The sequence below is a fragment of the Aptenodytes forsteri genome, unplaced genomic scaffold (genome assembly GCF_000699145.1).
Source record: "Aptenodytes forsteri isolate BGI_AS27 unplaced genomic scaffold, ASM69914v1 Scaffold142, whole genome shotgun sequence".
Classification (NCBI taxonomy): Eukaryota; Metazoa; Chordata; class Aves; order Sphenisciformes; family Spheniscidae; genus Aptenodytes; species Aptenodytes forsteri.
In genome coordinates this window covers 4,607,924-4,619,513 of record NW_008794598.1, presented here as the reverse complement: position 1 = coordinate 4,619,513, position 11,590 = coordinate 4,607,924, and the positions used below count along the sequence as shown (strand labels likewise).

At 45.7% G+C, this 11,590-nt stretch overlaps 1 protein-coding gene across 2 annotated transcripts; it reads left to right on the top strand.

Annotated features, from left to right (window-relative positions):
- The first annotated feature begins 665 nt into the window (after positions 1 to 665).
- LEMD2 (LEM domain containing 2) lies at positions 666 to 11,542 on the top strand. 2 transcript variants are annotated; one of them, XM_009272848.2, is made up of 9 exons: positions 666 to 1,259; positions 2,784 to 2,824; positions 3,539 to 3,614; positions 4,861 to 4,937; positions 5,585 to 5,664; positions 8,021 to 8,166; positions 9,215 to 9,316; positions 9,408 to 9,510; positions 10,696 to 11,542. In XM_009272848.2, exons 1-9 carry the CDS (start codon positions 1,118 to 1,120, stop codon positions 10,844 to 10,846), a joined length of 918 nt encoding a protein of 305 aa, XP_009271123.1. In that variant the 5' UTR covers positions 666 to 1,117; the 3' UTR covers positions 10,847 to 11,542. The 2 variants fall into 2 exon arrangements, with proteins under 2 accessions (XP_009271123.1, XP_009271124.1); XM_009272849.2 differs by lacking the exon at positions 666 to 1,259 and adding an exon at positions 1,372 to 1,438 and having other exon boundaries at positions 10,696 to 10,992.
- Positions 11,543 to 11,590: the final 48 nt, after the last annotated feature.

Sequence of the window (11,590 nt, the reverse complement as noted above, 5' to 3'; positions counted from 1 at the left end):
GTTTTGGGGGGCTGAGCCCCTCGGTGCAGTGGGGGGCGTCTGTGGAGAGAAGGCCGGGGGCCGGGGCCGGGCTGGGCGCATCCTTGGGTGGGCTTGGGGCTCCCCCTCCCAGTGGGATACGTCTATAGAGAGAAGTGGGGGGCTGGGGTCGTCGCTGGATGGGCTTGGGGGGCTGAGCCCCCCCTCCCACTGGGGTGCATCCGCAGAGAGAAGTGGGGGGCTTGGGGCTGGGTTGAAGCCATCCCTGGATAGGTCTGGGGGGCTGAGCCCCACGTCCCAATGGGACACGTCTGCAGAGAGAAGCAGGGGGCTCAGCACTGGGCTGGGGGCGTCCCTGGATGGGTTTCGGGGGCCAAGCTCCACGTCCCAATGGAGCACGTTTACAGAGAGAAGCGAGGAGAACAGCGCTGGGTCAGAGCCATCCCTGGATGGGTTTCGGGGCTTAGGCTCCTCATTGCAGTGGGGCACATCAACGGAGAGAAGTGGGGGGCTCAGCACTGGGTTGAGGCCGTCCCTGCACAGGTTTCAGGGGTCGAACTCCCCATCCCAGTGGAGTACATCTGCAGAGAGAAGTGGGGGGCTCGGCGTCAGGGCTGGGTCGGGAACATCCCTGGATGGGGTTGGGGGGCTGAGCTCAGCATCCCCCTGGGGCACCTCCCCAGGCAGGAGCGGGGGGCTCAGCTCCAAACCCCTTTCCAGCGATGAGAGTGGGGGTCTGAAGTCCAGGAGCCATTGGGGCGCGTCAGGAGGAGGAGTTGGGGGGCAGAGCTCCCGAGCTCAGTGGGAGACAGCAGGTGAAAGGAAGGGGCTCTCCTCCAACAGCTCATGGAGGCAGGAAAGCGAGGTGACACCCAGCACCCACTGGGGCACCTCAGTGGGACCTGGGGGGTCGAGTCAACGGTTTGGGAGAGGGAAAGAGGATTTGGCTTCCAGTGTTTGGAAGGAGGCAGACAGGGAGCTGAACCCCAGCAGACGGGGAGGGGGGTTGATCCGGCGGTTCCCGTGGAGGGCTACAAGTGATGCAGGGCTGGCCTCGGGGAGCCGGTGGGAAGCGTCGGGAGCAGGACAGGGAATAACCTCCCGCACTCACTTGTTGCGGTCAGCCCCCAAGCAGCAGATGGAAGGAAAGGGCAAAGGCCTCGAATACTACCTCTCCCGGTTCCTTTGCCTCGCCAGCTTTGTGCTGCTGCTGATTTTTCTGGGCATCCTCGTGGTGAAGATGATTGGGTCAGGCTGGCTTGACAGGAGAGAGGAGAACTGTACGTGCACTGGTTTAATCCTGTTTTTAAACTTTATTCTTCGCCTTTCTTTCCTGCTTTCCCTTTATTACTTCCATCGCCATCACGTTTATCATTCTCATTGCTGTAACCTGACATCCCTGCTTCTGTCCCCATTTCCATCTCCCCTTGCCCATGGGAAACCTTGTTAGTCATGGAAAGTAAGTCAAGTGTGTGCTTTTTTTCAAATGAGTTTGGCCTTCAGTCCTTCAAAACCGTGGGTTTTATGGAGAGTGACGTTCCTGCCAGGCCAAGGATGTATTTTATGATTGTCCATTGTGTAACATAATGGCTGTGTAATTGCCCGTTGTGTGTTTTTGATGTTAGCCTCTGCAAAGCACGGCCCTTTGTGGCCTTTATTCTGGCCACGGGAGAAGCACAGCGCTTGAATTGCTACTTCAAGTGTGGCAGGGCTTTGATGAGAAATGCAGAGGGGCTTCCCCGTCACCCGGTTTTTAAAGCAAGAGTTCCCCAGCTAGAGCAGATGGAAATATTGTCATTTCATGGCTTTGAACTGAAAGAAGAAGGGGTTTGGGAGGTGGTTGGGAAGGTGTGCATCCTGAAACTCGGCATGCTGTGCCTGTAGGTGTTTGTGCACTTTGCGTGGGCTGGGAAAGCTGTTTTCCTGCTTTCTCAAAGTCAGAATAAAACTGTCCAATGTCATTGAATTTCTGATGCACCCTTTACGACTTTGTTAGATATTTTGAAACCAATGGTATTTTGAAGCAAGAAATCTTGCGGCACAGCTGCAAATTCTTTAAATTCTCAGGTAGTTACGATTGCTAGAAAGTACTGCATGGCGGACCGGTGTATATCCAGTTGTCGGGGTGGGAGGGAGATGTCATTGAATTTCTGATGCACCCTTTACGACTTTGTTAGATATTTTGAAACCAATGGTATTTTGAAGCAAGAAATCTTGCGGCACAGCTGCAAATTCTTTAAATTCTCAGGTAGTTAAGATTGGTAGAAAGTACTGCATGGCGGACCGGTGGCCGGTGTATATCCAGTTGTCGGGGCGGGAGGGAGCTGTTAAACCAGAGGCCATAATCTGCAGAGCTAACGGCTCCAACTAAAATAAATCCTCTGCTTTTGCCTTGAGGAGGCTTGATTTAAATCCCTGTTATCACCGTGGTATTTCAGGTGACTGTGGCGTGCAGCGAATGGCATTACTAGATTGTAAAAGATCAGTGCAAAGCAGTGGATAGTAAAGGACCGTGAAACATCTACTTAAACAGGAGCTGTTAAAACATCCAGGCCCCAGTTTTTACTTTCCAGCTGAACAGAGTTCATCACTTGCACCCGTTTTATTTGTTCGGCTTTCAGTGCTGCCTACCAAAGCAGCGCTTTGAATGTGCTATTTGCATAGCAAGGTACTGTGTAGAGGGAGATTAAGAATAGCAGAATCAAGCTTTAAAGTAGAGCCTTCTTTGAAAAAGATAATTACTTTCTTGATCAAAGCTCTTGTTTTGCAGCCAAGCTAACTCGCCCTCCCCTTCTCTCTCATAGTTAATCTCTTGCCTGTGGATTGTGACAAAAGAACGGATGATGTAAGCATATATTTATTTATCTTCAAGTATTGGGGATAGGGGATTCTCACAGAAGAGTAATTATTTTAGGTGACTTCTACCAATATCAGTATTGCTGTAAAACTATTCGTTCTATCGTTTTACAGAAAAATTGTGACTTGATGAGTTGGAATTAATGGGCCAGATTAAATTAGGACTGTGTATGAGAGACTGAAAGATAAAAATTTAAATTCCCAATTATGTGAATCAGTTTCTTTAACAGTTGTAACAGAAGCGATATTGGTTTGCAATAAAGCTGTGTTCAGCTTTAACAATGCAAGATTTAATCCAACTAATTCCCTGAACTCCATCATAAAGTGTTTGTACAGCCCTGTTTCTTTTATCATAACGTATTATTAGGAGAGAGGAAAATTTCGTATTGGATTCGGAGTTACGGTTAGTCTCCTGTGATGTTCTGGAGGCAAAGAATCGGTCTGTGGTCGGTCAGATGGGATGTCTGGTGGTGCCGTCTGGGCTATGGGCTGGGGGAGTCGGTGGTGCTTTCAGAGGATGCGCTAGCTCGCTTTTGATTCAGAAGCTGTAGATCTTTGCTGCAGGTGTGTTTAACTTGAACTAGTGGTGCATGACTGAGCCAAACCCCACTGCTGGTATTTTGTTTTGGTATTTTTAGCTACTCTGACCGCTGTCCTGTTGCTGACGGCCTACTCATGTTTGTTACCTGTTTCTGACTTTCAGTTCTGTCAAGCTAAACAGAAGGACGTAATAATGAACATGCTGCACGAGTTGTATAACTACTTGTCCATACAAGCTGGTAAGTTCCAATTCTCATTATAAAACACTTATGAGCATTCAGCAAACGGCCTCTCCCAGCTGTCTGGACAGTTTTAACCTCAGTTTGAAGAGAGGAGTTTATGGAACAGTCAGTTCCGCTTGAAGAGCTCTGAGAAAGTCAGGTAATAGAAAAATAGAAAAAGATGTGTTTATTTTTATTCTGAATAGTGCTTAGCTAATGCACTCGTATCACTGTGCCCTTGTGGAGTGGTCCTTATTTGCACTTGATATATTGGGAATTTGAGGTAGAAACATTCAGTTTTATGGTTCTTTTCTACCACCATCTTGAAATTGTCTCCAAGACACTCAGAGCCGATAAGTGTAAGCTGATATGTTCTTACAAATAAAGCGACTTAAGAAATTGCCAGCTCTCTGCTGAAATGTGGCAGCTGATGATGCGAGTGCCTCTATTTTTTCTCGGTGCAGAGTAAGACAGGCTCTCCTAGCTGAGGAGCTGACCAAGCACAGTAGTTCAGCCAGTCTCTACTATGTATGAGCAAATCTGGTCCATAACTAGTATTTTGTGATGGAGAAGGCTGCTAGAAATTCAGTGGATGAGTAGAAACTTGTTCAGCAAGACGTATAACAGCATTAATCAGTAAAAGTGCTTAAGTTCCATTTTCTAGATTTCAGACCTCAACAAGGCCGAAGCCTTTAGATACTTAAGCTTCACAGGATTTCAAAGTCTTTCCAAATCAGACTTCGGCACTTGCAGAATTTCCAACAGTTTTACATAGTCTCTCAGCACATTCGTTTAATCAACTTTGTGAAGCAAGATTTAGAAGATTTAGTTCCTTGCCAGCATTTCTCTGCTTGGGTAAAAGGTAGAGCTGCGATTTTGGCTCCTTAGAAGCGTTTTGAATGCTGGTCATTAACTCGAACACCGCAGTTTTTGATACCTGATGGAAGGGCATTAGGTCAGAGAGGTGGTTATGTACTCTGCAAAGGGGAGAAACAGTATTTTTTTTCCCCTCATTCTGTGTTAAGTAGCTCACACGCTGAAGCATGAGGTTTGATTACCCTTATCCAACCTATATGCAGTGGCTGAACATTTTATTAATAGTCGTAATCTTATCTGCCTACAGTATAAATCTTACCTTGTAATCATTTTGCCCAGAGCTATAGCCAATTTTAAAGGATAGCACTTCCAGACAGTTCAGTGTATTTCTGAACTGTTCGAGGGCTTTTTTCAAAACGTTATTTCTATTTCACTTTTTTTTTACCAGGTAATTTTGAATGCGGAAACCCTGAGAATCTAAAAAGCAAATGCATTTGGGTTAGTGAAGCGAGGGATCATGTGCTGGTGAGTAGGCTGTGAACAGCTTTGTTATAACATAGTGCTTAGTCTCTTATAAGGCAATAAATAATAGATACTAAAGCAATTTACCATCTGTTTTACTTCCTCATCCTGTTTTGTTTCTTTGCCATATCTCTAGCTTCCTCTTTGGCCAGTCCTGTTCTCAGCAGTTCTTTTGAAAGTAATCTTCTCCTACATCCCCGATTCAGCCCCTGTAAATCTAACTTAATGGTTTGTTGTTTCACCATAGTCATCAGTCTTCTGAAACCAGAAATTTCCCTGGATTGAGGGCTGGGCAGAAGAAGGATTTTTCTATACCCCAAAGTGTCAGAAGACAGACTGCTTTGATCTAGCATTCCATTTCTTTCATGGTAAACTGTCAGTAAGATTATGTCGTATTTAGTGGTTAGTCTTAACAGTCTGGGATAGTGTTATTTTACAGAGTGCTTCATGCATCGTCTACCATAGTCAGAAGACTTCAGTCCAGACAGTCCTTCAGATTTAGTTCTCCTTCCTCCAGTTTGCAGAATTATGATTAGAATTAACCTAGGGACAGACCGTATTAGAATGAATTCTCCCACTACTGTAATGAAATAATATTGTTCAGTATTTTAAATGAATGGAGAACTAATCTTATGGATTCTTTTGAACAGAATATAACCGGTAGTTCCCAACAGAAGTTTGAAGCTGCCTTGCACTGGATACTAAACAGTAACAAGGATTTAGGAATATGGTAAGTGAAAGCCCACTGTGTCAAAGTTATGTTTCTCGGTGTTGGCTGATACATAATTTGACATCCTCTGTGGTGTGCCCTAAGAGCCTCCCGTACCTCGTTAGATTTCAGAAGATAATCTGGGATTGGCTTTGTCAGTGCTTGCTGGGCAAGCTTCCAAATAAAAAGTACAGCCCTGCAGCAAAAACTGGCAACTGAGCTCATTCCTTGGGAGTCTTGTTTCCCAGCCTTTGCACTGGGGGACATCGCGTTCGTGAACGCGCCGTCTTGCAGATGAGGCGTAAATCTGAGGTCAGGGCTGCTTATGGCTATCGAGTTATGTTGTGCTTCCTGCAAGGTTTAGAAGTGGTGGTCCTGGTGTCCTGCCCACGGTCCTGCGACTACTGTACTCTTGTTAAACTTGCTCATATACTCACTTTTCCCAAGATGCCTTTTCTTCAGTAGAGTTACTGTAGGCAGAGCTTCAATATTGTGTGGAGCTGCATCAAACCTTTGACCAAAAGGTTTATTGGACAGCAAAGCACTCTCTTCAGTAGGTAGCATCACCCATGCATTGGGATCCTTTGGAGCAAGTCCCGGTGAGGAGGAGAGGAAATTGGATTGTTGAATGGTATCTTTCCTTCAGTGTCAGTTGTCTGTTTGGCAGAACACACAGTACATGTTAAAATGAATGGTCTGACTGCCTATGTAGGGTGTTGGTTGATCATCGGTGGGGCTTTTTTCTCTTGGGTTTCTTGGCTAGCAGTCTCTTCAGTACATGAGAAATAGCAGAAATACTATTTTTTTCAGGTAAAAGAATACTTCATTCAGGCCATAACCTAATGAAAGACTGTTATCCAGAGTCCGCAGACATCATTACCTTCCTCTGGGAAGTGTGGGCTGCCTCCAGTCTGTGTTAAGTCTGAAGTCGAACATTTGTTTGCATTTTAACAGTGCTAAATGTATCTCTGATTAAATGAATTGTAACAGTAGTAACGCTGGAGTTGGTGGGCATAGCTTGTATGAATTCCCACTGCTCGATTTTTCTCTGAAAAATTTCTCCAGCTGCTGCTATGATCTAAGGATCAGACAGTGTCTGCTGCTTTGATTATTGGTGTGTGGCGAATCCCCAGGACAGGACATAGCTTCCTTAGTGGCAGGTTTGGATTTGTAGGTGGGCTGGGATCCAGAGTTTTCAAATTCGTATTTTTATACAGGAGCACTGCTCATGTCAGGAGCCGTGTGATGTAATACACTCCCATTTTTTCATTTTCATAATTAGCAACTCTGCCGGCTGTTCGCCGAATGGATCCACTTTCACGAAGTCTGCATAGCGTGCAGAATGAGTGTTCAGCATGCCTAAAAACCTGCGGGTGGCATTTTTAGCAAACGCTACATGAGATTATTTTCTAGGTGCTAGTCTGAGAGGCAGAACTGAAAATGAGCTCTGCACTGGGTGATTCTGCTGCATATTTTAAATATTTTAATGGAATTTGGATTGTAAATAAGACAAGGGGGTGGGAAACAACTGTGTGTCTCCAGCTACTGTAGAATCCAGTAACCAGATACAAGCTGTCAGCAGTTCGTGAGCTGTGCGCTCAAAGACATTGAGAAAATGTCTTTGTCTAATAGGTTATTCATTGCAAAACTAGAATGAATTAGTCGCTTAAAAAAATAAAATCCCCTTTAGTCCAATTCCTCTGAATCTGATGGCTCTCACTTGATGCCTGTTGGCTAAGAGTATCTAATAAGGAAACCGCATCAGTGTAGATCTGTATATAAAGAAGTGCGTTAAAAGCACATCGGGTAGCACAGCAGGTGTGTAGAAGTGATTTTGCAGGAGGATGTGTTATCGATTTTGCCATGAATGCTTTCTGAGGGTGTGTCTGTTTCTCGCTGCAGATACAGTTGATGCGTTGTCACTTTTCTAGCTAAACTGTTTATGCTCATCTGTACTGAGGAAAACAGCACAACCTCCACGGACATTCACAGTCTCCCTCAACTGCTCTCTCTGCAATTGCTGATGAGTGACTCAGTAAACATTTCCATTTCTCTGTGCTGGGAGGTGGGAATCCAATTTAAAGTTTAATCTTCTGCATGCTGAGAGGTGCTGTCACTGAGTCTGCAGAGGGAGACTTCAGTTTACCAGTGGGAGTTCAGCCCTGCTGCCTTTTCTAAAGCCATATCCATTCCTTGCTAAGCAGCTAGTCCCAAAATGTTCTGGAAAGAGGAGCTGCGAGGATGTTGGTGTGTTTTCTATGTGGTGTACAAAACGAGTTACTGCATCTGCAGTCTGTCTGTTCTCCCTGTCTTGATTAAAGACTGCAGTTGGAGTGTCTGCTCTCTTCTGTGAAGATTTTCTGCCTCTTCCCATCAGGTTGAAAGGCAGAGACCTTTCGGAACCAGTTACCAAAGTGGAGGAAGTGTTCTGTCTCGAATCGGCCCATCCTCAGATGGGGCTCGGCTGCCGTTTCCGTCGGGCAGTGGTCACTGCCACTATGAACCTTTTCCTGTTCTTCTGGAGTAAGTCGTCGGTGTTAGTAATCAGCTTCTCCCCTTGCTAGCTGTAGAGATGAACCTGTGCACGTTTTCCCAGCCATATGAAATTACTAACAGAGGTGAAATAAATCTGCTGATGAGTTAATTTCTAATTAACCTTTGTTCTGGCAGCAGAGGGAGACCTGTAGACCTGCTCTTGTGCTGTGAGTGCTTAACACTTAGCTAATCAGCTTGCTGATTTAAAGTATCTGGGTATTCCTCAAGTACTCATTACTATGGTCTGCAAAATAAGTATGTTAACCTACCTAAAAGATTTGTTTTTTTCTTTCTTTTCTTGCACTAAGCTGTGAAGTATTCTAGCCTCTTTAATAATGACTTGTAGCGTTTCAGTGTTAGAGGTTTTATTGGAATAGTCTGTCATGCCCCAGCTGAGACAGAGGTCTTGCTGAGCAAGGTGATAAGGAGAGATGAGCGTCGACTAGAAGAGTTTATAATCTAGCTAGACAAGGTGGGGGTGAAAGGGGGTAGTTATGTTTATTGTAGAGACTTGAGATACTAAAGTTAGCTCATGCCGTAATGGGGGCGTTTGTCAATGCTAAACCTTCAATATAGATCTCCTGAATTTCGGGCTGGTGCTGGAGCCCCAGGCTTTATTTCCTTATCAAGCAGCTATCTTCAAAGCAGTGGAGCTTGACAGTCTTCCTAAGTGATTATTGCGGGAGAGGCCTCTAGCAAAGAGATAGCTCTGGGACTTGGAGAATAAAGCCCTGTGGTTGTGCTGGGGTTTCTGGTGGGGGGGGAAAAAAAACCCCTCTGTGATGAGGCCTTCCGACCACCTCTTCCCACATGCATGTGTGCTCTTCTGCTGCAGGTGTTGTCAATACCAAGGTGTTTGTGGGGCACAGCTGCACTGGTGAACAAAATGAGTTAATTGGATTCAGTTCCAAGCAGTCCTGGGTAGCAGGGAGTAAAAGCTGCCTCTGGGGAGAGGCAGTGTCAGAAATAAAACTGCTAGCATCCAGCAAGTACATGACTGTCAGTTATTGAATTCCATTCGTTTTTATTCTTCTAGGTCTGATAACTCTTTGGGGGATCCTGATCTTCCTTAGGTATCGCTGGCGGAAGATGGAGGAAGAGGAACAAGCCATGTATGAAATGGTGAAGAAGATCATAGGTAGAATCCAGTAGCTGTGTAAATGCAAGTAGCCCTGTTCTTCTCCCTGCAATGTTGAGGTCTCTCACCGTTTTGTCCTCCTGCCCTCCAGCTGTTGTCCAGGACCACTATAAGGAATGGGAACGGAATTTGGAACGTTACCCCTATGTTGGCATTTTCCACGTTCGGGACAGCCTCATCCCTCCTCAGAGCAGGTGAGCTGAATTTTATTCATTAAGGAGGGCTGTCAGTGTGATGTTGCTCAGCTAAAAACTGCAGTTATGGGGCAACAGACCATGAGCAAACAGTTGATGGGAAGCTGGACTGCAAGAGGAGTCTGTCTGGCCTTTCAGTTTATAAAGGATTTTGACATAATTCAGGCTATGTCTTAACCTGCTGCGGATTAATGAGACAGTCCTGGGGCTGATATTTTGTGCGGTCACACAGGTGTATTGTCATTTTCTATCAAACAGTAATTGGATTTTGTTTTGCTTAGGCATGGAGCATCTGATTTTCTCTCCTTCATCTAATGTGTGTAGGATGTTATCCTCTTTCGCAGCCGTCGTACCTTATTCTCCGGACAGGTGCTGAGCTTTTTGGAACAAACCTTCCCATGAGTTGAACAGGGCGTTGGGCTCTTCTGAAGTGGTTGTGTATGTTGCTGCCTGGAAAGTTACCAGTTTGAGTTGGGCAGCTTTGAAAGGGAGATGTAGTGAGGTGGCTGGTCTTGGTGCTTTTTCAAAAAGGAATTGTGGTCGAGATAGTTGCTCCATGGGTGGTGGGGCCAGAGGGCTGCAGCCTGGTTCTCGGTGGTTTACGTGCCACTTGCTCCATCTCTGCAGGAATGTTTCTTGTGTTTTGGTTAAATGGAGCTACTTTGTTCTCCTAACGGCGCAGAACACTACGGGTGCTGCAAAGTCTTCAACATTCTCACCCTTTATCAGTCATGATACCACTAGTAGGAAAAGGAGTTATTTCAGCTGTTTTGAACCAGTCTCTGTGTCTCTGGTGCCCAGAATTACTAGACACTGATTCAAAGCTGGGGTGAACTTCAGTTTGTCCTCCCTGGTCTGAGACTCTCTGCTTGCAGGAAGGGTGAGGGCAATTTGCTAATCGAGTCCCTTCACGATACGAATTGAGCTTGAAATTCAGGGCAGTCGTCAATTACTGGTACTGACAGAGGGTCTCGTCTTCCCCCTCCCCAGGCAGGACCTGTGTTTAACTGGCCTGGCCTGAAATTGCTTCTAAACCAGAATTCTGGTTTAATCTCCTTTACTGTCTGCACAGGGAACAGGAGGCAGCTAGCAGTAGCTTGTTCAGCAGCCACAATTGCTGTGAGCAGGAAAGCACAATGAGGATACGATTCTAATTTATTTTCTTTTTGTTGCTGTTCCTTGCAGAAAAAAAATGAAGCGGGTCTGGGAGAGAGCTGTGGACTTTCTGGCTTCAAATGAGTCACGGATTCAGACAGAGTCGCACAGAGTAGCAGGAGAAGATATGCTTGTGTGGAGATGGACTCAGCCTTCTTACGTCTCGGATTCAGAGCACTGAAGAGGAGCAGAAGTTGAGCAACTGTTGATATGGACCTCTGCAAGGGGACAGTCCCTTCTCTGGTGATGGGAAAGAGCAGGTCACGGTCCTAATCTCCTGGGGTTGGGGATTGCACGTATCTGTTTGCTCTTCTTTCTGAAAAACTTCACACACAAAAATTCAGGGCAATAATGTTGGCTTGGAAAGAAGATGGGCTTGAGCTGGTGGGAAGCTAGAATTGCACCAAAGTTAGCCTTCCAGCAGATATCTGGCTTCCGTAAGCAAGCAAACCTAGAACAACTTTTTAAAAAGAAAAAAAAAAAAACAAACCATACCTAATATTGAGGGTTTTTAAAATTTGACCTCAATTCTGCAAAGGCCAACTGGTGGCAATGTCCATCAGGGAATGTGTTTAAAGAAGATTAACATTTCCCATGGAAACATAAGGGTGGCAGTAGTTAAGATGCATTTTGTTAGAATTTGTTTTTATCAGTACAAAAACAGTGATGAAAGCACTTGCTGCTTCCTAGTGAGGAAAATGTTTGTGTCGGCTTCACCCTTTAAAAATGGGGGAGAGGGGGAAAAGTCAGGTGAAGGTAGTCCTAGAGGGAGGGCAGTCTGATGTGCCTTGGTGGTTTGGGCTGGGTTGGGTGGGACGGAGGAGCGGTTGTGATCCTGTTACACCTTTTAAGTCTGCAGTCTGTGTGCTTTAGGATTTCGGGGGGGGGGGGGGGGAATTTGGGGGCAAAGTAAAGGATAAAGGCA